Below are 26,591 nucleotides of genomic sequence, written 5' to 3' on the forward strand. Positions count from 1 at the left end.
TCACATAGAGGAAAAAGGGAAGAAGAGAGATCATTGAATACTTGAACCTAAGTAACAGGGAACAGGCTCTTCCCAAAGGGAAGAGATCTGAGCCTTCTGAGAAGGAAGCAACTGCTTTGTTTTCCGGTGAATGGTGATGTATATCCACAAATTCTGTTAGATGAAAATATCCAGTATGGGTCAAAGGAAAAAGGGACAAGTAGCAGTGGTTGACTGCCTGATGAGGGGTTCTGAGGCAGGCTATTTGTCAACCTTATAATAGACCTGCTGACTTCTTGGGCCCTGCATCCATGATGTACTAGAAAATGTTCTGAAATTTGTGAAACTTAATGACCATTTCTCAGTTCTGATAATTAATTGGGTCATAAGTGATACTGCTAAAAAGCATTGCTAAATACTTTGAAGTCTAAGTACTGAAGTTATTAGGGGCACAGGTGGTATTTTCAAATATTCAGAAATTCACAGGAGACAAAATCCAAGGAAGGATCTAGCAATAAAAATGACCTCAGGTCTCTATTTACAAATACGAATAGGATGAATACTAAGCAAGATGAAGTATATATCCTGACAAGGAGGAAAAGTTGATCTCATGGGATGTCACTTACTCTATACTTAATCCTGTGAATGGGTAGATATATATGAATGCCTTTAGCATATATTAAAAGGAATTGGATAGATAAAAGTCAGGGTTGAGGTGGTGGTAATAGCATTTTATATCAAGATAGTATATACCCTCATAAGGAAATCCAGGAACCATATGGGGGTAGTGTGATAATAGTGTGGGAGGTAACAATGAATAGAGGAAGAGACAGAAACAGTACAGTAGGAAATATAATATGGAACACCTGTAAATAAAGAAGAAATAAATAAAAAGTATTATAAAATGATTACAGGCCTGGCCCAGAGGTATGACATGGTACTATGGGAGACTTAAACAATCTGGATATCTGAAGGAGCCTTCTCTGCCAAAGTAGAACAACTAATCATTTATTGACTTGCCCTGATAATTTTATTGTTAAAAAGTTGAAGAAATCAATAAGGGGGAGCTTCTGTCTTAGATCTGATTCTTATTAACAAGGAAGAGCTGGTTACTGGAATAGAAATGTAGGCACTTTGTAAGGAAATGATTCTTCATCTTAGAATGTGTGATTAAAAAAGTAAAGGAATGCCAAGTATAGTTTGACAATGTAGCTGAAAGTAGGAGAAAACATTCCAAATGGTCCTTTGAGAGGATGGATAAGTTTTTTGAAGTTTGATTGTTGCCTTTTATATTTATACTAACACTTTTCCCATCCACATTTAACCTTTTCTTATAACAAAGAAAAGCTTTTAAGCAAAACAAAGTAAATGCAATTCACACAGAAACTACATCTAACAGTATATACAGCATTTCACATTCATAGTTCCAACCTCTCTATTGCAGCAAAAGTTCATTTCTCTATCAGTTGTTCTTGTGTGAAAAGTCTTGGCAAAAATTAACTTTATTTCCATGAACAATAAAGTTGACAACATTTCATGCAACATATCCCCCTTTTACTGCAGTTACTTGTTTTACACAATTTGGCATTTGAATTCGCAAGATCTTGACCTCTGTTTAATTCTTCATCATGAAACTTAAACATCTTTATATTAGATATTGAAGGTACTTATGATACAGACCATTTTTTCAAATCTAGCCTTGATTGTAGTGCATATTTTCAATAGAGTTTAAATAAGGTGAGTTCCCAAGCCACTGAGCCTTCTTTTTGACAAATTTCTTAATCCTTTTGTTAAATGTAGCATAGTATAAGATTATGTTACAATATTACATCTCCATTTGGGAATTTCTGTAATTTAGACAAATTTGCCTCTAAGTATATGAATATATTTATCAGAGTTCATTATCATCATTAAGAATAAGACTTCCAGGCCCACTGAAAGTAAAAAAAAAAAATCCCAAAATGTATTTAGGGTGGATGTTTTACAGTGTATTTAAGATTCCCAGATCTTGCAGGCTCATCTAGACTTTTTTTTTTTGACAGTTTTAATAGACCCTTGAATGAAAAGGAGTTTCACCGATAAAAACTCCCCTTTCCCAAAATTCTAATTTGTATTGTCTTGTCCTGTGGCCAGTGTTTTTTCTTCATAGTAACAGTTAGCAGCTGTTGTTGTAAACCAGTCCTGATGTTTTTCCAACTTCAGGAAGCCCACACCATTCTCTAAAGGAATCAATATAAACCCCTCTAGTTTCCAGGTCTTTCTAAAGGTCTGTGCTTGTTCTTGGAGGATGAAAAAGGCTGTTTTTCAGCAGTGGCCTTTCAGTTCTTGGCATTGGTTTTCATTTCTTTGACATCTTTCCTTTGTACTTCAGTGGGACTGATCCTGTTCATTATGATCTTGAATGATTCTCAAAACATGTGACTTTCGTACACCAATAGATGCTGCAATTTTTCTCATAGTGATTAAAGTGTGTCTGTAAGATTACAATTTTTGCATGTTTCTTTTGAGTAATATTCATTCTTTAAAAATAAACCACAAAATCATGGAGAATAGGAGACAGACCATGACACTTGTCCTGGTGTCCTGATTTTCAAAAGGAAGAGAATGGAGTCTACAAACTATGGTCCAATAATTTTGGCTTCAATTAAAGTTAATACTTCGGAGTATTTTGCTAAAAGGATCATTAGTTCATGTCTAGAAAAGGAAGCAGTGATCACAAAGAGCCAGCAGGACTTTGTCAAGATCAGTTTATGTCAGGCTAACTTCATTTCCTTATTAAGCTGGTAGAGTGGGGTAAGACTATCGGTGGAATTGTCGAATATTTTAGCAAAGCATTTGACAGTCACTCGTGCTAATGGGGGGGAAAGATAGGGATAGTACAGTGGCAGCATTTTGAACAAGATTTTTGGAGTTTGGTGGGCTTGAAGGCCAATCTACAGTGATACGCAGCCCCAAATACTTAGTATAATCTTAGGCAGCTTTAAGAGAAGCATAGTGTACAGGATGAGAAAAGTGAGTAATAGCTTAGGCTATGTGAACTCCATCCTGGTCAGATTAGTAAAATGCCAACTCCCTGAGGCCTGGAACTGTCCTTTCTATTTATTTTGTTTTTATACCTAGCACAACTCAATGAATGTTTGCTGTTCAGTTGAAGGACTGATTGGTTGGTTCAGTTCTGCAGGAAGGATGCTGATAACCTGGAGAATGTTCAGAGGAGAGCAACTAGGGTGGTGATACTGGAGTGACTCCAAATTATGTCATATGAGGATCATTTGAGGACTCTGGGGATTTTTAGTCTGGAGAAAGGAAAACTGGCCAAGAGGACAGAAGAGATGGAGGCAGCTGTTATAGCTCTCTTCAAATATTTGAAAGGCTATCATCTGAAAGAGGGATTGCATTAGAGATTTGTTCTGCTTGGCCCCAGAGAATAGCACTAGGTATAATGTGTGGAAGTTGTAAAGACTGAAATTTAGGCTTGATATAAGGGGAAATTTTTCTAAGCATTATAGCTATCCAAAAGATACATGGTTTGCCTGGGAACATAAGGGTTCACCTTCAATGGTCAGCTTCAAGCAAAGGCTGTATCATCAGATATGTTGTAAAAGGGATTTTGTTAATTTATGGATTGGATTTAATGACCTCTGAGGTCCTTTGAAAAAGGAAATTCTGTGATTTTGATTCTAAGCACTTTGTTAAGTTCTAATAATGTACTTAGTAATGATATTCTTTGGACAAGTAAAGAGTGATTGATTGGTTTAGGTTAGGCATAGGCAGGGATAAGTTCCTGTTTTGATTGTTTGAAGGTATTGAAATTGTTTGCTTCCTCAATCTCAAATAATGTCATTTCTTTTGTAGCCCTTTGCACTTGTGTTTGCCATACAGTAAGGTTTACGTTTTCAGTTACATAAGATGGCAATGAAAAAAAACATTCCTTTAATTAGATTTTTTTTGTATGGAATTATGATAACCAAGTCAACAAATCCATATTACTATGGCCTATATCCTTAGAAATTTGGTGATATTTTAGGGACATTTTATTTGACCTCATTTTATAGGTAAGGGAACTGAGGCACAGGGAGATTGATTTTCTGACGGTCCCAACCTAAATAATAACAGGACTGGAATCTGGATGTTTTGACCCCCACCATTCTTTCTCCTCCACCATGCTTTCCTTTCTACCTTTGATTTTGAAATTCTCCACTACATTTTTGTGGCATAGATCACAATGACTGAAAATTGTCAGGCAAGATTTCAACTTGCTCAAAACTGTTTCAAACATGCCTAATTCAAATGAGGTCTTTGACTCAAGAAAAGGAAATATTCATTCTATTTGGGGGAAAAATGTGCCTACCATTCTTCTTATCCTTTCTTGAACATATGACTATTTGGGTATTTATGTATATGAATCTGATTTGTAGTGATTATTTCACCACTATTTTACCTTACTTTTTGAGTGGCTTTTTTTTTTTAACATTCTAAAAAGTTAAGGAGTTATATGAGATTATAGACTGAGAGCTGGGTGAGATATTAGTAGTCATCTAGTCCAACCATTTCATTTTACAAGTGAGAAAACTAAGGCTCAGAGAAGTTAAGCAAATTGCCCAAGGTCACAGAAGTGAGCTGGGCAGAGCTGGCATTTGCAGCTCAGCCCTATGGCTCCAAAACTCAGTTTTGTTTCCCTTGTCTGGTCTTGCTTTTTGAACCACTGTGAAATTATTCTTGACCAAACTATTTATAATTGTGCAAGAAGTTAAGCTATTTGTAATTTTTAAATTATTAATTTCATGACTCAAAATTGTTAAACTCTCTGGGTACATCTTTATTTAAAACATATTGACAACTTTTGTTTTTTAGATAACTTTCATTTCCAAACATATACTTCCCTCTGCTCTACCCAGAGAGACATCCTTTGTAAAAAAGACTGAAGTAGGGGGAGAAGGCAGTTCTGTCTTCTGGTATGTTGGCATGCTGCCAACTGAGCCTAACCATAATGCAATGTGAGGTTGCATTTTAAGGAATATTTTAATTTTATTTCAATGCTCTTTTTCATTATGTTTTAGTGCCTACGAAGTGATCAAACTTAAAGGATACACTAACTGGGCTATTGGATTAAGTGTTGCCGATCTAATTGAGACCATGTTAAAAAATCTATCCAGGATTCATCCAGTGTCCACTATGGTGAAGGTAAGAAAAACTTGTAGAGAAATAACATGTTATTTTACTCCTTTCTGTTAAGAAATGTTTAATAAGGACAATAATCATCTGAATTCTCAGGCAGATCCTCACAGGGTTTATTTATTATGGTGGGAGAGTGATAGACAGGGGGTTGGGTAGGGAATGGAGGTTGTCATCAGGTATCCAGGATCTGGTCCTTAGATTCACATATTCACTTGATTTTAATCACTTCATCCAAAGATAATCACAACAATCAAATTTCAAAAAGACTCATAAGTTCATTATGCCAATTTATACTGAAAGATGTAACTCACATGGACCAGAAGGCTTGTGCCAGTTGGTCTGTGCCTTCCCTTTCTTTAAAAAAAAAACCTTTCAGTGAAACCAAAATATTATCAGATCATTTGAGTATAGAGTCAGAATGAAGGAAGTCAGATGAATGAAGTAAATAGTGTCATAAATCTGAGTTCCTAATTTACCTATTTTGATAAGCCTATCAGCTAGTCAGTGTACTGTTTTTCCTGAATAGTAATAGTAAACCCTGACAAATTCTTACTTTGAAGTGTTCCTTTTTCTAGATATTAGGCCAATACCTCAATGTTATCAGCAATTCATTTACAAAATGATCTTTTAAAGTGGTTTATTTCTGCAAGTGGCTAATCTTATCATTTTTGTATTTCTTATTAGCTTGTATTTGTACAATTGCTTTATTATATGCTTTTTATAACATAATAGGACATGGTGGACAGTAATATTTGCTGGATTTAGTAGACATAGTTTTTTTCTTTTTTAAGTTTAATTGATGCCCTTTATTTTTACATCTTAATCATTTCTGGATATACCTCCCCCAAACCCACCTTCTCCACTCTGCCCTGGAACTGAATTCTTCCTTGTAACAAAGATAAACAGTTAAGCAAAAAGTAATGGATACAATGACCACAACAACAATGTATGCAATATTCTATCCTAGTAGCCTCTCCAGTGAGAAGAGGGGTGTTTATTTCATTGCATATTCTCTCGGGCCATTTTTAGTTTTCTAGTTACTCAGAGTTTGGCTTCCTTTTAGTGGTCTTTTCATTTACATTGTAGTCTTTGTGTAGCTTGTTCTTTTGGCTCTACCAATTTTTCTTAGCATAATAAATTAGCCTTTTTTCATATTCAGTAATTATTTTGACTAATGGAGCTTTGCAAAAATCTTGTAAAACAAAAATTACTTGAACTTGGAAAACAAAATGTACGGATAGACTTAAATTAAATTTGGCAATATCATTTGCATTATTTATTGGTGTGCATATTTTAGAAAGAAACAGTGTGCCATAATGGAGGCTTCTGAATCAAGAAGACCTGGATTCAAATTCTACTTCTAACAACAGGATTGTGACCCTGGGCAAATCAGTTAATTTCTTTATATCTCAGATAGCTTCCTAGAACTAGTATACTAAGCCAGTGGTTCTCTTAAGTGTAGACCTGGGATCCCTGGTGACAGTTGGAACCCATTAAAGGGATCCATGAGATTACAACTAACTGTTTTCATAAAAATACTAAGAGAAATATCTTAATTTCTAATACAGAAAATATCAATAGATATAACTCATGTAAACAAGAGTTTGTTAAGGGGTTCTTAGTCATTTTTAAGAATGTAAAAGGGGTCTTGAGACTAAAAATATTTGGGAACCACTGAACTAAGTCATAGACTCTAGTGGTGCTAATCAAGTCATAGCAAGTCAATCATATTTCCATAATTAAAATTTTTAAATGGAACCATCACCATTTTAGCCCTACACATATTGTTTTTGCTGCTTGCCCACTTGCCTAGTAAAACCCATAGCAAAGACAAAAAAAAACTCAAGCAAATTAATTCACCCGTTGCTAATATTGAATAGCTTTCTATTAGAAAATATGCTAAACTTTAGTAAGAGTTTTTTGCCCTTAATATCAGTATAATCATGGAATGGTGTACTTATTAGAAACATTAGCTTTGATTTTGAAATACTGTAGCAGTTTTCTGGGTTGTTCACTTGACCTTTTTTCTTTCCTTATTTGGAAGCAAAGGGAGATTGAACTCTCTAAGGTATAGTAGTTGTCCAGTGTGATCTCTACTTTCTAAGGTCTCTTCAACTCCAGGATTCTGTGACAAAAAGTTTTTATTGCTTGCACACATTGGTTCTATGTTTCCCCATAGATAGGCTAGTCACGGAGAAAATATGCAACTCTATGAATATAGTAATCAAAGAAAGATTTTAGGCATATTTCCCAACACTGGGAAGTAATTTGATTTGCCTGTCTGCCCATTCCTATGTATAAAACACCACCACTCTGTTGGAGAGATTTCAGGAAAATCTGGTCTCTAAGTCTTCAGTATAATTAAGTCAAATTCAATTTTTATCCTCATGGGACAGGTGGGATACAATTTTTAACGCATAGCCAAATTCAGTACTAAGAGAGGATTACCGATTTAGAGCTGAAAGGAAGTTTAGAGGTTTCCTAGTCCTTGTTTTAAAAATGAGGAACTGAAATTTGCTCAAGGTCACACAAGCAGTATTTGAATAGCTAGAATTTGAAAGTAAGGCCTCTGACTCTAAGCTTATTATTGTAGGTTTGTGTTCTTAAAGAACTTTTGATGAGGAAAGGATTTCTGTGTCTTGATCTAGTTCCCAGTAACCCAAATGCCTGTTCTTCTATCGAAATACATGAATGAAACAGTGTTGGTTCAATTTTTGAACTTACTCCTTTGAAAATATTTAAAATTCTTTATAGTTTTATGTCTTTCTTACACTAATAGATACTATTTGTTTACAAAAGGGGATGTACGGCATTGAGAATGAAGTATTCCTCAGCCTTCCATGCATTCTGAATGTCCGAGGACTAACCGGCGTTATCAACCAGAAGCTGAAAGATGAGGAGGTAGCTCAACTCAAGAAGAGTGCTGATACCTTGTGGGACATCCAAAAAGACCTGAAAGACCTGTAACATTCATAAGATTCTGTAGAAACCCAATCAACATGATATGAATCTCTGTGCCCACTTAGTAATTAGCCATTTTGGTGGATAGAATTTTTCTTTTGAATTCAACTCTGGCCACAGAATCAAAGTGTATGATTAAAAGGCTTGCTATATGAACCTATGAACCAATAAATAAACTACTGAAGTGTGCTTTCTTCCCCAAGATACGTTCTTTTAATATTTCTGGTTGTATAAATAGCTTTTTTCTTTTTAATGTAATGCTATGATTAAAAAAAATACAGTTGTAATTGCTAGGCTAAATAATCTGTCTCCAGAGAGTTTGGTTTTGCTTTTTTTTTTCTTTACAGCAAATTGTGTTTTTAGTGCTATTCACTGCTCATATTTTTGCCAAATATTGCTTTGTCTGATGGAACTGGAATGTAATTCATATTTCACAAAGAAATGAAAATAGTGTTGAGGTGGAAACATGCTTCATCAGAACCTTACCAAAAAAAAATCTTGTTGGATTGGCCCTCTATTACAATGTTAAGACCTAATTTCTCTTTGACTATCTTCAAAGCCAAAAAGAAGTATAGAGTTGTGGCAGTGAGGAAGAAATCTGTGACTGAGAGAAGGGATGGTGGGGATAGAGGGTGAATTATTGCTTGTTTGCTAGATAGACCAAAACACAAAATTTTTGGTACCTGGCACTTTGGCTACATCAACCTCAAGGCAAATTGAAGATATCACAAAGAAAGAAGCCTGCTGTATTATGCAAATTTGGCCCTTTACTTTTTTTTGGCAGGAGGGGGTCCTTTTAGCTGGGGTTTGGGGGAGGTGAAGGAAGAACAGTTGGGAAGGACTGACTGGATAAGCACTGTAGAGCACAAGGGACTGTCATTGGATAGCTTACTATTTAAACTAACCTAAGCCCCTTGTTTTCCAGAGTAATTAGGTGTTTCTTCACACAAACAGGGTCCTTTAGCCTCCAATAAGTCTGATTACTAATTTGGAATGAGGATTAGATGATAACAACACAACAATAATTACAATAACAACAAGAAAAGTATGGGTGTTATCTAATCGCAAGGAGTCCAGATGGACTGGAATAGCTGCCTCAACCTTAAGGGGACTGGGACCATAAGGTCCTTTACCTGGCACCACATGACATCACCACCCCGTGTCTAGATTGGCAATGGACCCATTCCATTGCCTCTACTGTTCTTGTGATGGTTCCAGTTCAGTTCTGCATAGAGCAAATCGTGTCGCTGGTGGTTACTGACATGACCCACAAATAATTGTATGCAGTAGGTATTAGAAAAATTTTCCCATTGGTTCTGGCCTCAAAAGATTATTCAGTCCTGTTCTTTCAAGGTTTCAGACCACTTAACCAGATCCATAGCTACTGCCCTGGAATCAGTTCAGATGGAGATCTTCTCTGCCTCATCCCCATGCTTCTCTAATATGTCAGCCTCATATCCAGGAGCTCAGCCCTGTGGAAGGACTTGCCAGAACCTCAATTCTCTAGGTTATATCTTCTATCCAGATTAGTAGCTACTGAAGTTCAGTTGCTACTTCAGCCTCCCTCATACCATATGGAGACATTGGTAAGCCAGGCAAAATTGTGTCCCAAAGGAGGCAGATTGTAGCCCATCAGTTCAGCATAGGAAGGAGGGTTTCGGGACCCTCCAAGTTGTAGGATCCAAGATATAGGAGATGTTTCACAATCTGTGGCCCTATGAGCCTTTTCTCCCTTTAAGGAGTCTCCATTAAGTTCACTACGGGGACTAATGTCTTCATTGGATGGGTCAGTACTTTGCTGAGCTGGGCTGGCTCTTTTCAGAATAGGATAATCTCAGCTAATAGGTCAATTCACTGCTGAAATGGGTCAAGGAGGTCACTTGGCTGCTGTACTGGTTCTGGTGGTCATTGCTACTGACTCCCTTTGCTGAGAGGCTCTTCAAAGTTAAAGTCTTCCATTTCTGGATATTCATTCACCCAAGATCAGCAATCCATTCACACATACATCATACATAACCTCGGGTAGAAAAAGAACATTCCTCTGCCCTCGCCAGCAGCTCTTAGCAATCTTCCTCATTCTGCCAAGGAAGAGAGCAAGGAATAGCCTGCTTAAAGCGTTTTATATGCATGTTCAGTTCCTTTACAGCATCATCAGTTCTTCTGATTCCTCAGTCAACCAGAAGACTCTTTCACTCCATAGTATAATTCATGTCTTTACAGAGATAATTAGGATCATAGGGAAAAAAAATAACATAGAACTCTAGAACTTGAAAAAACCTCAGGGATTAACAAGTGACACCTAAATGAAAATGTCAGATCTGGGATTCCAATTGAGTTCCCATAACTCCAAATTCAGCAGGAGAGTTAAGTGGATGAATAAACACCAGGATTTGGTGAATGCTGGATTTCACAGTTGAAGGAGTCAAGAATAATTCCAAGATTTTGAACCTTAGTGTTTGGAGAATGTGATATTGACAGAAATAAGGAAATAAGAATTCTTCATACACTCAAATTTTCAGTTATGTGCAGTATCACATACTCTACCAAGTATTCCCTAAAGGAATTATGCCATAATTATACATGAAACTGGATTAATTTACCCCCAAAAGGAGATTAGCCCTAAAACTTATGAAATCATTGTGACATGAAATTTCAGCATTGAAGTGATACAAATATTTATTAATCACTTATTGTCTTCAAATAATGCTGATAAACTTGAAATAAGGGAATCCTATAACTTCTCAAGACCTTTATGGAAACTAGAAAAAAGCAAACCTACTTTCCATTCAAGCAATTAACAACTGCTATTTCTTCATGTAAGTATTTTGGTTACTATCAAGAAAGCAGGTAAGGAGTAAGTGTTGTGTGATCCACGTGCTACAGAGGAAGAGAGTCTGAAAATTAGTTACCAGAAAACATCTGGACTCAGTAAAACTTTGAGGGGTCACGTGTCTGGTAGGGCATATTGTTCCTCCCTTATTAAATTTCTGTAGTGAAAAGAATGCTTACCTACCTCCTGGTTTAACTTTGGCATATAGCCTGTACAGTCACTGATCTAATAGTCCTCAGGTAGAGATCTAGATAATGTAGTCTAAACTTGGTTGGTTTTATGTGTGTCATTATTTATGTTAGCAAGGAACAACATACAATGATTAGGCATGCAGTCTGATACCCCTTTTCAAAGAAGCATGCAAATAATGGTCTATTTTCATTTGTTACTTTCTCTACAACGTATTTATTAAAGTATTTTATAGGGAAAGCTAGGAATAGTATCAGCAGGATGGCACTGAATATTTGACCACTGCTATAACCATAGTATATAGGACTATAACTCAGGCATAAAGCTTTTAAAATATATTGTAGAATTTCAATTTAAATTCAACAAATTTATATAGAGCACCTGCTACATGCCTAGTCCTATAAGAGATAGTGTGAAGGAAAAACTGCCTATTGCACAAAGAATTCAAATTATGACAACTAAATCAAGATTATAAGAGGTGTAATTCCTGTTTCAAAATAGTCTGTCTTTAGAGGTTATAGAAATGATTAGTCTTTTTTTGTTTGTTTTTTTTATTAATTTATTTTGAGTTATCAACAATCACTTCCATAAGCTTTTGAGTTATAAATTTTTCTTTCCCTTCCTTCCCACCTCCTTCCCCAAGATGGCATGCAATCTGATATAGGTTATACATATACATTCCTATTAAATATATTTTCATATTAGTCATGTTGTAAGGAAGATTTAGAATCAATAGGAGGAACCACAAGAAAGAGGAAACAAAATAAAACCAGAAAAAAAAAGAGCAAATAGTATGCTTTGATCTGCATTCAAACCCCGTAGGTCTTTCTTTGGATGTGGATAGCATTTTTCATCAGACTTTTGGAGATGTCTTAGATCCTTGCATTGCTGAGAAGGACTAAGTCTATCAAAGTTAGTCATTGAACAATGTGGCTGTTACTGTGTACAACATTCTCCTGGTTCTGCTCACTTCACTCAGCATCAGTCCATACAAGTCTTTCCAGGGTTTTCTGAAGTCCACCTGATCATCATTTCTTATAGCACAATAGTATTCCATCACATTCATATACCACAACTTGCTCAGCCATTCTCCAATTGATGGGCATCCCCTCAGTTTCCAATTCTTTGCCACCACAAAAAGAGCTGCTGTAAATATTTTTGTACATGTGGGTCCTTTTCCTGTTTGTATGATCTCTTTGGGATACAGCCACAGAAGTGCTATTGCTGGGTCAAAGAGTATGCATATTTTTATAGCCCTTTGGGCATAGTTCCAAATTGCTCTCCAAAATGGTTGGATCATGTCACAATTCCACCAACAATGCATTAGGTGTTCCAATTTTCCCACATTTCCAACATTTATCATTTTTCTGTTTTGTCATGTTGGCCAATCTGATAGGTGTGATGTGGGTACCTCAGAGTTGTTTTGATTTGCATTTCTCCAATCAATAGTGATTTAGAGCATTTTTTCATATGACTATAGATGGCTTTAATTTCTTCATCTGAGAACTGCCTGTTCATATCCTTTGATCATTTATCAATTGAGGTACTGTCTTTTTAAGAGCCTAGTTTCAGAAAAGGCAATTTGTTCTGACTACATAAGTATTTCCCATTAGTTGCAAAAATTTTTATGCTGTAAGTAGGGAGACTAGGTGTACACATCAAAAACGTTTAAGGAACAATAGAACTATATGATGACACGCAAAAATAAATTCATTGTTCATCTGAGAATACTACTATGTCATAGAATCATAGAATATTTAGAGGTTGGAGGGATCTCAGAAGTCATGTAGTTCAATTTGTACCTGAACATGAATTCTATCTACAAATTGCCTAACCAGTGGTCATCTAGTTCTTTAAAATCAGATATTAAACCAGGTCAAAGTTGTATTATACTACGGTCTAGACTAGAAATATCAAAAATGCAGCCTTCTGGCAATGTGGGGCCCACAGCACTCCCAAATGCATCCTAAATCAGATTAAAATGTGATTGGCAAATGTTAACAAAATAAATAAAAAATGCAATAAAACATAGATATTACATTTAAAAACCTAAGTCAATATGCAGTCCACAGGGATCCTTATTTATTTTTCAGTGGCCCCCACCTCCATTTGAGTTTGACACCATTGGTCTAGCCCATAGCTCTTCATTTTGTCTATGACAGCATGAAAGTCTTGCTATATCTAATTCATGCCTCTGATCTGTACGTCTAATAACTGCCCTCCTAACAAAAAAAAATTTTTGTATGATCTGTTCTCTTTTAAAATATTTCAATAATTTTCCAGATAACATTTATACCCAACACTTCCTCCTCTATTAAAAAAGAAAACCAGTTGGGGCAGCTAGGTGGTGCAGCGGATAGAGCACCGGCCCTGAAGTCAGGAGGACCTGAGTTCAAATCCAGTCTCAGGCCAAACACTTGACACTTACTAGCTGTGTGACCCTGGGCAAGTCACTTAATCCCAATTGCCTAAAAAAAAGGAAGAGAAAACCAGTTAAGAAAATACAGCTGACATGGTGACCACATCTGACAGTTTATGCAGCTTTTCAAACTTGTAGCACTCCACTTCTCTACCAAAAGGAGAGTTGTATTTCTTTTCTCTGAGGCCAAGATTAGTCACTGCTAAGAGTTCATCTCGATTTTAGTATTCATTTTTAAAAATAAGCTTTATTAATGTTTTTGTTTTTATATCACAATCATTTCTGAATATACTGTTTCCTTTTTTCCTTTCCTCAGTAGAACTAAAACCTCTTTTGTGACTGTAAAAAGGAATTTAATTTTCCTTCAGCTCAGTTTATATAATTTCCAATATTAAGATGTTAATATACACCTGGTGATCCTTTTACAAAGTGTGAACGCTTTTCTCTGAGTGCATCAGAAGGTGAAACTTCATTAGTTTATAGAGTCTTGCCTTGCTTCTTTAAGATCCTTAAAAGACAGTTCTATAATCAGTTTGAAGGTGACTCTAGTACAATCTAGCAGGGGTGGAAGAACCCAGACTCTGAGAGGGACTTGCCCTAGGGGAAGAAGAGGAGGAGGAGCAAGAAAAGGAGATTTCTCCTTCCTCCTTACCTCCATAGTTCTAGCATCTTGAAATAAAGACATTCACCCTGGGTCTCCATTCTCTTTTAGAAAGAAATGGGGTCTACTCAGTATAGCAGCAGCCCTTCTTCCTCCACAGCGGTCAGCTTCGACCCCCGACTCCCTAACAACCATGTTAAAAGGACCCATAGTTGGCATTGATCTTGGCACCACTTTTTCCCCTGTGGGAGTCTTCCAACATGAGAAAGTGGAGATCATTGCTAATGACCAAGGAAACAGGACCACCTCAAACTACGTGACCTTCACTGACACAGAATGTTTAATAGGTGATGCTGCAAAAAATCAAGTTGCAATGAACCCCACCAACATAGTTTTTGATGCCAAATGTCTGATTGGTCACAGATTTGATGATGCAGTTGCCCAGTCAGACATGAAGCACTGGCCTTTCACGGTGGTGAATGATCATCAATGAGCCAACTGCTGTTGCTATTGCTTATGGCTTGGACAAAAAGGTTGGTGCCGAGAGAAATGTGTTGATCTTTGACCTTGAAGGTGGTAATTTTGATGTCTCCATTCTTACTGTTGAAGATGGCATCTTTGAGGTTAAGTCCACAGCTGAGGATACCAACTTGGGTGGGGAGGACTTTGACAACCGAATGGTCAACCGTTTCATTGCTGAGTTCAAGCAAAAGCACAAGAAGGACATCAATAAGAACAAGAGGGTTGTTCACCATCTGTGCACCACTTGTGAATGTGCAAAGCATATCCTCTCTTCTAGTACCCAGGCCAATATTGAGACTGACTCCCTCTATGAAGGTATCAACTTCTATACATCAATCATCCGACCCTATTTTGAAGAGCTGAATGCTGATCTCTTCCATAGCATGGAGCCTGTGGAAAAGGTCTTAAGAGACAACAAGCTAGATAAATCACAGATTCATGACATCGTTCTGGTAGTTGGTTCCACTCGCATCCCCAAAATCCAGAAGCTTCTGCAAGACTTCTTCAATGGCAAGGAGCTCAACAAAAGTATCAATCCTGATGAGGCTGTTGCCTAGGTGCAGCTGTCCAGGCTGCCATTTTGTCTGGAGATAAATCTGAGAATGTGCAGGACTTGCTGCTGTTGGATGTCACTCCTCTTTCCCTTGGAATTGAAACTGCTGGTGGAGTTATGACAGTTCTGATCAAATGTAATACCACCATCCCCACTAAGTAGACACAGACCTTTACCACCTATTCAGACAACCAGCCTGGTGTGCTTATTCAGGTTTATGAAGGTGAGAGAGCAATGATCAAGGACAACAACCTGCCTGGCAAGTTTGAGCTCACAGGAATCTCCCCAGCACCTACAGGTGTTCCTCAGATTGAAGTAACATTTGACATTGATACAAATGGCATCCTCAGTGTTTCTGCTGTGGATAAGAGCACAGGCAAGGAGAACAAGATCACCATCACCAATGATAAAGGTCATCTGAATAAAGAAGACATTGAGCATATGGTCTAGGAGGCTGAGGATGAGAAGCAGAGAGACAAAGTATCTTCCAAGAATTCTCTTGAATCTTATGCTTTCAACAGGAAAGCTACTGTAAAGGATGAAAAACTGCCAGGCAAAATTGGTGATGGAGACAAACAGAAGATCCTTGATAAATGTAATGAAATAATCAACTGGCTGGAAAAGAACCAGACTGCTGAGAAGGAAGAATTTGAGCATCAGCAGAAAGAATTGGAGAAGTTCTGCAACCCCATCATTGCTAAGCTGTACCAGAGTGCAGGGTACATAGGAGGCATGCCTGGTGGGTTCCCAGGGGTGGAGCAGCCCCATCTGGAGGTGCTTCTGGACCCACCATTGAAGAGGTAGACTAAGCACGCCAGAAGAAAGAACATTCCACACAGCTTTCCAAAAATTGGAAGACTCAAATTTGTGGCCAAGGCAGTAGTGGTTTAAAAGTACCATTTAAGCTACTGTGCAAATCTGGGCATTCTGAATACTTAAATGAGTGCAGAGGGAGAGAAGTGAATAATATTGCACTTTGTCAGTACTGTAAATAAGTGGAAATGCAATTCTTGTCCTGGAGAATAAAATCTATTTAAAAGTGGCACTATAAAAAAAAAAAGAAAGAAAGAAAAGGGATTATTACCTGACAGAAACTACTCCATTCCTACTTCCTTGGAACCTTAGCTCCAGCCATTTCCCAAGTTTGCAACCTAAGTGCTATCCTTAACTCCTTACTCCCCACCTCCCTCCCCCAATATGCAATAAGTTGTTGAATTTTGATATTTCATAAGGTTGTAAGTAGAATCTCTTGTATATCTCCCTTCTCTCCTTTGAAACTGCAACCGCTCTGGCACAGTCCCTCATCACCTCATACCCTGACTATTACAATAACCTGCTACTTGGCCTCCCTGCTTCAAGTCTTTCTCCACTCCAATTTAGACTCCATTCAGTCATCAAAGTGCTCTTCCTAAAGTACAGGTTTGACTATGTCATCCTCTAGTCAATAAATTCCAGTGGACTCCCCATCACCTCCAGCATCAAATACAAAGTCCTTTGTTTGGTTTTCAAAGCCCTTCATAACCTGCCTTCCCTCCACTTTCCAGTCTTCTTATACCTTCGACTATCCCACCTCTCCACGTACTCTGTGGTCCAATAACATTAGCCTCCTCATCTCCATCTCCTAGTTTTCTTGGCTTCCTTCATGTATTAGCCAAAGTGTTATCTACTACAAGAAGCCTTTTCTAGTCCTCCTTAAGCTTGGTGTCTTCCCTCTAAGACTACCTACAATTTATCCTGTATATTTCTTCTTATACATAGTTATTTTTATTTTGTCTCCTCCATTAGGCTATAAGCTCTTTGTGATCAAGGACTATTTGTTGGCCTTTCTTTGTATCCCCAGCACTTAGCAGAGTGCCTGACATATTGCAGGCACTTAATAAATGCTAGTTGACTGACTGACTGAAAGAACAAAGATTTAACCTTTCTCCTGATCTGATTTTCCATTAACATACTAAAGAAAAAAAAATTTTAAACAAAAACAACCTATACAGGATCATATCTAACACTGTATTCCTTGCAACATTTTATCCTTGTAGTTTCCAGCCTCTCTACCAAGAGGAGGGGTATATGTTTCATTATCATTTCTCCAGAACTATTGTGTGCTTTTCAGTTATTCAGAGTTAGGCTCCTTTTTCCTGAACTTTTCATTTCCACTGTTGTAATCATTTTTCCTATTCTTTTATTGGCTCTGTTTATTCAATACATTTCTTTCCACGTGTTTCTGAATTTCTCATATCCCTTATTTTTACTGTACAATAATATTCCATCATATTCATGGAGATTAATTAACAATCATTTATTAAGTGCTTACTATGTGCAAGTCACTATGCTAAGCTCTGCAGATATAAAGAAAAGTAAAAACAAGATCCCTGATGTCAAGATGCTCATTCTAGTGGGAAAGATGACATGCAAATGACTACGTTCATATAAGAAATAGATGGAGTAAATATAATATAACTTTAAAGGGAAGGCACTAGCACTAACCTTTTGTTTTTACATCACCTACATTTCTCAATGTGTCCCTTCCTCCCTTCTTTACCTTCAGCTATCCCTTATAACAAACAAATAAAAGAGGAAAAAGTTCAGAAAAACTAACCAAGATATTAGAAAAATCTGACATTATATGCAATGTTCCATACCCATAGTTCTCCACTTCTGCAAAGAAGTGGGGTAAAGTATTCAAGGACCAACCTTGGTTATTACAATTTCTTAGCACAAATTTTGATTGTTTCATTGTCATCCTTTCCATTTAGATTGTTGTAGTCACAAATATAATTTTTAAGGTTCTGCTCACTTCACTTCTCATCACTTCTTGTCTTCTCATACTTCTCTGTATTTATTATCATTTCTTACAATGCAATGATATTCCATTACAACTATGTGTCAGACCTTACTTGGCCATTCTCTAATCAATGGACATCTTTGTTTTTATTTCTTTGCTGCTCCAAAAAATAGAAGCTGCCATAAATTTTCTGGTGAATATGGGTCCATGCTTTTTGTCATTGGATGGCAGTTATTGTTATTATTGTTGATATTATTACTGTTACACCAGGTTCATCTTAGTCTTAATATTGAGATGGAAGAGATCTTTAAAGGATTGGCTTGAAGGTGGTGGAAGTCAACAAGAGGAAAGTTGCCATTCTCTCCAGGTGGCTTGTCTAAAGTGAGTTATCTTAGGCCGGGTCCCAGCTGCCAGACATTTACAGTATGAAAAATAACTACAGCCTTAGTTAGCAGAAGAGCATAGACACAAAACATTTTGGGCCTCTCAGATAAATTCAGTTCAGTGTTTTTTTTTAAAACCCAAATACTATTTCAGTTAAAAAACAAAACGAAACAAAACAAAACAAAACATGGTGCCTGAGCAGGAGATAATATGACAGAAAATTGTTAATATGATGACAGAAATTGTTAATACCAAATGCAGTATGAACTGCCACTCCCTTAAATGTTCCCTATAATGTCAACATTTCAGTAATGTTCTTATATACCTACTCTTAAAATATTTGCTCTTGATTAGGTTGAGCTGAACCATACCCTAGTTAATCCCAACCATAGATTTTAAACTTGTAAAAGAACCCAGCTGGATTAGATTAGAAACTGGATCTCAGCTTCTAACGTCCTTGCCCTCTTCTATTGTAATTCATGGCATAAAGAGCAAAAGAGCCACAACAAGTGACTTTCCTTGCCCCAGTTGCTAAGGGCCACTGGAGTCTCATGACCAAGCCTTACTCCATACTGTCTTACCACCTCCTCCACCTCTTGTCTGAGCTTTTGCATGGGTCTTGGAGTTGGGAAATCCACTGTGCTCTGCACTTATGGGATAGCCTCAGGGTATCCTATCTCAATTAAAGTTGCTTTATTCCTCAATTCATGGCTTTGATTTATTTCAGGACTTGACAATAAAAATAATGCTAGAAGGGCTGCTAGGTGGTACAGTGGATAGAGCACTGGCCCTGAAGTCCAAAGGACCTGAGTTCAAATCTGACCTCAGACCAAACACTTGACACTGTGTGAACCTTGGTAAGTCACTTAGTCCCAATTGCCTTAAAGAAAATAATGCTAGAGTTCTGGTTTTGCTTTCTTGGTGAAGAAAAGTAACACCTATTTCTACAGCTTCCCCTTCCTCTTGATGCATAGAACAGGAGAACAAGAGAAGAGTAACTGATCATAGGCTAAAGGTTAAAGGGCAAGGGAGTGGAGGCAATAGGTTAGCTGTGGCCAAAAGAGGTCATACATCCCTGTCTGTGACAAGACAGCCAGAACTAAGTGCAGTGGCCCAGGATGAACCAAGACCCTCTGTGCACCCAGAAACAACAGTACATTCCTACATGCTAGGAGACACAGGTCCCCTATTCCTCCAAAGTTACTGTGTTGATACAGTGGAAAGAGCATTAGCTCTGGAGTTGGAGGACCTATTTCAAATCATGTTCCTGATATTTATTACTCGTGTGACCTTAGGCACATAACTTATCCTCCTTGGGGCCTGCAAAATGAAGAGTTTATTCTAGATGGTTTTCAAAGTCCATTGGCTTTAGTCCTTTGATCCTGTGACCAATCCTCCTACAAGTGTAAGTTGAACATCCTGAGGAACTGTGTGGTTCCACTCTTCTGTTGTTCAGAAGAGAGCTCAAGCTGTGCGATTCCTAGGACTCCTAGGCCAAAGCAGCTTTAATATTGTCTGGGTGACTTCCAGGGTCTGAGAGAACCATGGGCTCACAGCATTGCTAGGTAAATGTTTTGTATGTTTATTACCTAGAGTTATTGTGTTTGTTTTATTTGCTTGTTGTTCTTTGCTTTGCTCCTGTGCCAAGAACAAAGGCTATATGCATAATTTAAACTTGTGTATTTGCTTCTGCAGAAAGTCAACACCATAATCAACACTGTTATTGTGGTACCTACTGAAATATGGCAAGGAAAGTTTCAATTGTTTAGATCCACAAATTTACATGCCTCTTGGTGTGGGCTATCCATAGAGGGAGTCAGTGCTGAGGGTTTACAGGTCTCATGTTTCTGAGAACCAGAGAGTGCACCCCCTACTGCCACCTACTAGGAGACATACAAACAGCCAGAGCCAGCATCAGACTTGCTAGTAAATCATTATAAGTATCACCTACTGGCTAAATTAAAAAAGAAAAAAAAGACGAAGCAAAACAAAATACTCAGCAATGGGGAAAGCCCTAAGGATTAGGAAGAATGTAAATCTGACAAACCCAGAGAGACAAAGGAAAAGAGAAGACTGTATTTCCTAATAGGAAGCAAAACAAAAACACTCTTAGAAGTGCTAAAAACTCACATCCCTAGGGCTTCTATCCACTTACTGTACTTGAAAGAAACACTGAGCTAAAACGTGGCTCTGGGTTTTGGGCAGAGAAGCTGGGTGGTAGCAAAAAGTTTTAATTCTCTTCATCTCTTTATTCATCTATCAAGAAAAAACTTTGGCACCAAGGAATATCAAAGCAGTATGGGAATGTTAGAAAAGGGTGGAAGTAGAAGGGTGGGGTGGGGAGGAAAGGTAGGGAGGAAAGCTGGTCGCTCTTTACCTTGAATATGTCTTTATTTATTTTGCAGTCTGAAAAAATGTTTCTAAGAACAATTCACTTCAGTACAGCCAACCCATTAGTTATAGCTTGTTTGGTTTTGTTTTGCAAATATGTTTTCTTAAAGTGCCTTTCTGTTATGTAAAATTTTAACAAAGTTATAACGGTATCCTTTGGGTTTCACTTTGATACTTTTGTAAGAGAAGTGGGGATATGATTTCTTCTCCACCCAGCTCAGCTAATATAATCACAGAATGTAGTTACATATGTCAATAAGATGAGTTTATACCCCATGATTCATTTATGAAGTACAAGCCTCTTTGATTGGATCAAGAAGATAATAGCCTGATTGACTGAGCAGACAAGTTATCTGAGCTGGGCTTTAAATAACTAGAGGAATTTCAGCAATTATCTGGTTCAGGAGTGGAAGAATTTCAGTTCCAAGTTCTTTCAGGTCAGTTCAAGAGTTGGAGACAGTAGTGAAGGAAGCAGGCCTTGAGAAGGAATGGATTCGGGGAAAGCCATTTTTGACTGATTTTTTACTTTCCTCCTTCTCAATCCCCACAACAGAACATATCATTAGAGAGACTAGGTCAGTAAAAGACTATGAGAGAAGAAAGAGAGAGGACAGACGGGTGCAAAGAAACCCAAAAGAGGCCAAAGATTTTAATTCCCTTTGCTGAAGAGACATGCCAGCTTTAGACTTTAGAATGAGCAGTGCCAACTGGCCTGAGAATACTTCCCTTTGCTACATTTCCAACATATGAATGAAAATGAATGGGGGGGGAGGGAAATCATTAAGCATTTACTATGTACCAGACACTGCACTAAAGGCTGGTTACACAAAAATTAAAAGAGACAATCTCTGACTTGGTCAAGGAGCTTACATTCTAGTAGGGGAAGACAACATATAAGGGGTGACTAGGAAATGGAGTTTTGTTCTGGGGGAGTACAAACATATAGTTAGATGACCTGGATATTTTACTGGATGACTGGATGGGCTGTGAAGCTGAAGTATGGTAGAAATAATGGACAAAATATGCTGGTTTGTACATAATCATTCAAACAATCAATAGTATAAAGCCCTGGGGTGGGAGCTTGAAAAACGAGTATATTAACTTTCCCAGGGACTGGGGCATAGTTTCTGAAAGACTTCATGTATGGAAATCTAAGTCTCAGGTCTAGCATAGGGATGGGGGAGGCAGTAGGGGTGGGATACTGGTCTAGGTGGGGAAAAGTAGGCCCAGCAACAGCAGACAGATGATGAGATAGACTGAGTGGATGACTGAATGGAATATAAAAAGCTCTGGCTTGTGTCTCACTACCATTGCAATCTGAGTCTGATCCTGTTCTTTCCATAGCCATTATGTGTGTTTGTGGGAGATTGTATCCCAAACTTTTTTTGGGGGGGGCGGGGCAGAATGTTTTAAACAAATTCTTCTTACTATACCAGCTTACTTTTTACTAAAAGCTAATTAAGTCTACTGACTGTTAACGGGAAGCACACTGGCAGAGGCTCAAGAATTACAGTATTAGAATTAGCCTCTCATAGCATTAGCCTAGAACCTGAGAATAGAAGGTACTCCTCTGTGATCTAATGTGCCAATGTGAATGTGAGTTAGGGGCAGAATTTCTAGAGAAGGTGTTATATTTTGATGGACCCATGATTTCATCTGCTCAGGATCTTCCTCCAGTAATTTAGATCCCAATTCCTAAATGTGTATGAATTTTGTTCATTCCTTTTAATAAATTCTCCAGAGATAATCATTCAACATACTGGGGACATTCCTCTTGTCCTTTTATCATTTGTTTGTTTATTTGTTAATGTATTAATTTATTTATTTATCTATTCATTTATCTATTTATTCATTCACCTATCTGTTTATTTATTGTGGCCTGATACTCTGTTCTAGTTTTATTGATCTTTCACAGCTGCATTTTGACTTGTCCATCTTCACTTCCATTGTAAGATGTCATGTATCCTTGGTGTTGTCTTTCTGTTTTAACAAAGGAATAATCCAAAGGTCCTCACATTGATTCACCACTTTCCTTGGGGAGAAAGTGCCAGAATACTGAATGATCTAAATATGATATAACAAAGGAAAAATGGACAAAGACATTCACAGTAGGATAGAACAAATTCAGCTCTGAAAGACTGGGGAGAGGGGGATTGGTGCATTTCAAGCTTGGGTGGGAAATACTCATAGATATCCAAAAGAGTCAGATCATATTAGAAGGGAATAGAGTCAGATGGAGTGCAGAAGAGAATATTAAGCAACCACAGGAGCTATTTTGGAGTTCCAGTTTAGTGCTTATCCACAGAATGCCTCATTGGGGCATCCTTCCTTATTAGAACTCCTGAGTATCCCTACCCTCTATAATACTGTAGTTAGCAAAGGACAGTAATTATGCTTCAGGAAACCCAACTTGTACAATTTTTAAAATGGATTAATTCTACCATATTTCAGCAGGCTCCTTCCATTGATCCTATAGACTTTTATGACAAGAAAGCTACGGAGAAAATTTCAGGCATTAACAACACTGAAAAAAATGGGAGACGCAGCTAGGTGGTGCAGTGAATAGAGCTCTGGCCTTGGAGCGAGGAGGACCTGAGTTCAAATCCAGCTTCAGACACTTAACACTTACTAGTTGTGTGATTCTGGGCAAGTCACTTAACCCTGACTGCCTCACCAAAAAAAGAAAAAAGAAAAAAGAAAAAAAAAGAAAAAAATGGGAGAACATCAATAGCTAACAATCTGTATGACTACTCTCCAATCCATGTAAACTCTTTATGATAGTCATCCATGCATAAATTAAAGGCATAGATATTAGGAGGAGACAAACAGGCTTTCAAAATAAATATTTACCAGTGAACCACATTGTTTACATATCATATTTATCTGAAACACGTACAATAGAGATTAGAAGATCCTATTGTTTGTCAACATTTGATTCAGTATTTGATTCAGCAGAACAAAATACATCCTTACAGGCTCTTTTATAATAAGGTATCATAACTTTATCATAATACATCACAATAATTTATGATGTTTAAAGATCCTCATAAACATAAGGTGAGGTATAAAACTGGGAGATTTAAGCTCACCAAATATATTATCTAATGTACTTGAGAAGAATTAGCATGGTTGAAGAGAGATTCCTTGTAAATGGTGAGACTGTCCAGATACTCTCATTTGCGGAGAACATTGTGTGGATTGCATTAAACCCCAGAATGTTGCACGTCCTCTTGGAAGAGATACAGAATGAGTCAAATGAGTTTGGTCTGTCCAAAGGAAAGACTGAATGGACAAAGAATATTGCTTAGATTTTGAATGAACACCCTTAATTTTGTTTGTCTATGAGTATATGTATATGCCTATGTAGACATGTGTATTTATATATGACAAACTCAGTTGACTATGAACTGACTGAAGCTGATCTGGCCTCTGTTCCCAGGTAGTACTCATTCCCAGCCTCTGATTATTTTGTAAATCTCCCAAACTCTCCCCTCTAGAGATCCCCAAGCTTTCTCTATGTATGGACTTTCACTTGTTGTGCAAAACAGTTTACCTAGTGAAATTGTGAGAAGCTCCTAAACTCTCCTACCTGCAGCCTGCCATTCCCTCGCCCTTAGTACACTATATGTATCCAATCCCTGTTCCCAACCCCCTCCTCAGGTACCCCAGCACTTGCTGTGTGGCACTCCCAAGCTACAACTCACTTGTCCTGATTAAAGACCTCCATGTTGCTATATTGGCTGTTTTCTCTCAAATTCAGGCTGATAGATGAATACGTATATGTGTGTGTATATGCATATGATTTTGGCTTATCAATACACTCACATCATTTTAAACATACTTTACTTTCTGGTTCTAGTGGAACTTGCATTTGCAGGAACATTGAGGCAATGTTGACATAAGCAAATTATAGCTCAAAAACAAGATAATAATTTAGATAAACCCTTGTATTTTGGAAAACAGATAGATGCTCTTTTTCCCAACCCAATTGTATTTCTACGCAGATCATATTCCCTGACTAATTATTAAACTGTACTTTGCCTTTCAGATGCAGCTGGATATGATGTTTATACCAATTCAAATTTAGAACAAAATCCTTTGGTCCTCTTGATTCGTGTGGCATAACTCTGTGGTGATGGCAGTTGATGGGGCATGGTTTTAATGATGCTTATCATTTGAAAGGGTTTCAAGTCCTATTTCAAGTCTATTTCAAGTAATAGACTGCTAAAACTAAACATCCAACAGAAACTGATGCCTGAAATAGCTACAAGCTATTAGCATCTCAGAATTTCATTCATGGTTTTACTGCAAAGGATAAACATTTGTTGGCTCAAAAAGACTTTTAAGTCTTAATTGCAAGTATTAGTATTCCAAAGTACTGATTGACTCTAGGCTGGGGGTGTGAAATAAAAGGTAGGTGAAATTTGAAATAGAGCAAAAACACAATTGCTGATGACAAGTCCTGAAGTAGTCCTGTAGTCCTTGCTTGTTCAGAGCAAATTTTTCCATTTTGGAATTTTTGCTGCATTTCAATTGCAGTTTTTCTTTTCCTCCAGGAAATCCTACTTAGCACTAAGTAGAGAATGAGATAGAGACATTGCTGAGACATTGGCTACCATTTTTTTCTGTTTAATTTCTGGTAAATTAGATTGTAGTTATAGCAGAGAGTAACCTGCCTCCAAGATGTCCTTGCAACAAGAGGAAATCAGCTGGTTTATGTCTGCTTAATGCTTAAAAGTGGCAAAGATGCTAACTTTAGAATTCCCTTCCCCAAAGAATAGAGAATGACAATTTCCATTTATGGATCATTTCAAGTTTTACAAACTACTTTCCTCACTACAAACCTGAGGGATAGGTAGCTCAAGTATCATGAGCTTTAAAATGAGGTGATTGAGGTGAAGATTTGCCAGTGTCACACCTCTAAGTAAATGCTAGGTTTCTGGACTCCAGTTGGGGTTTTCCTACCAATTTTGCCATTTCCTTCTCCAGCTCATTTTACAGATGAGGAAACTGAAGCAAACAGGGTTCAGTGACTTGTTCAGGGTCACATAGCTAATAAGTGTCTGAGGCTGGATTTGAACTTAGGTCTTTCTGACTCCAGGCCCAACATTCTATTTATTACTATACCACCTAACTACCCACATATATATGAAAGTATATATAAAAACTCTACAAATTAATTCATAGTAATTTTGGGGGGATCAGGAAAGAAAAAAAGTAAATCTTGGAAATTCAAAGGGATATTAGGGAAGAATGAAGGATTCAATCAATTTTTAGTATTTCTATAAAGTTCCAAAACTTTATACAGCAGAGAACTAAAACAAATCTCAGAAAGGCAAAAAGAGAAGGATTTTGAAAATAGAAGAAAGACCTTCCTAATAATTGGGTCCATACAAAAATGGAAAAGATTGTTTCAGTTGGTAATTTCTTTCCAGGGGAAATATTAAAGCAGAGATGTTGGACAAGAGATTCATTCTACTAGCCCTAAGATTCAATTTTTCTGTAGAGTGCTTTACTTGTCAGAAAACTTTCTAGGATGATCTGATATTGTTTCTCTTTCAAAATTATGAAACTAAAGGCTTTCTGGATGAAGTGGTAAGTATGTGGGACAGGTAGCTTGGCCAAAAAAGGCAGGCCATTCATCAGAGGATGATCCTGTTAAGGCCTTGCTGAGCAGGAAGGTAATTACCTATAAGTCTTGTGTTCATGGGTTTTACTTGTGTTTGTATCATGTGGCTTCAGAGAAATGTGGGGAGGGAATTTGTTCTGCCTGGACCTCTCTTATGTGGTGCAGAGGGCAAA

General features: G+C 37.5%; 1 protein-coding gene and 1 pseudogene across 1 annotated transcript in view; both read left to right on the forward strand.

Moving 5' to 3' along the window:
• The window catches only part of LDHB (lactate dehydrogenase B), a 29,308-nt gene extending 20,988 nt beyond the window's left edge, over positions 1–8,320 (forward strand). The window contains exons 7-8 of the mRNA XM_027838889.1: positions 5,040–5,163; positions 7,957–8,320. Of these exons, the coding sequence (XP_027694690.1) occupies positions 5,040–5,163; positions 7,957–8,124 (292 nt within the window). The 3' untranslated portion in view covers positions 8,125–8,320. The remainder of the gene's footprint in view (positions 1–5,039; positions 5,164–7,956) is intronic.
• Positions 8,321–14,350: 6,030 nt separating this feature from the next.
• Positions 14,351–16,041, forward strand: LOC114025395 (annotated as a pseudogene).
• Positions 16,042–26,591: the final 10,550 nt, after the last annotated feature.

The sequence above is a fragment of the Vombatus ursinus genome, unplaced genomic scaffold (genome assembly GCF_900497805.2).
Source record: "Vombatus ursinus unplaced genomic scaffold, bare-nosed wombat genome assembly UNPS02014830.1, whole genome shotgun sequence".
Lineage (NCBI taxonomy): Eukaryota > Metazoa > Chordata > Mammalia > Diprotodontia > Vombatidae > Vombatus > Vombatus ursinus.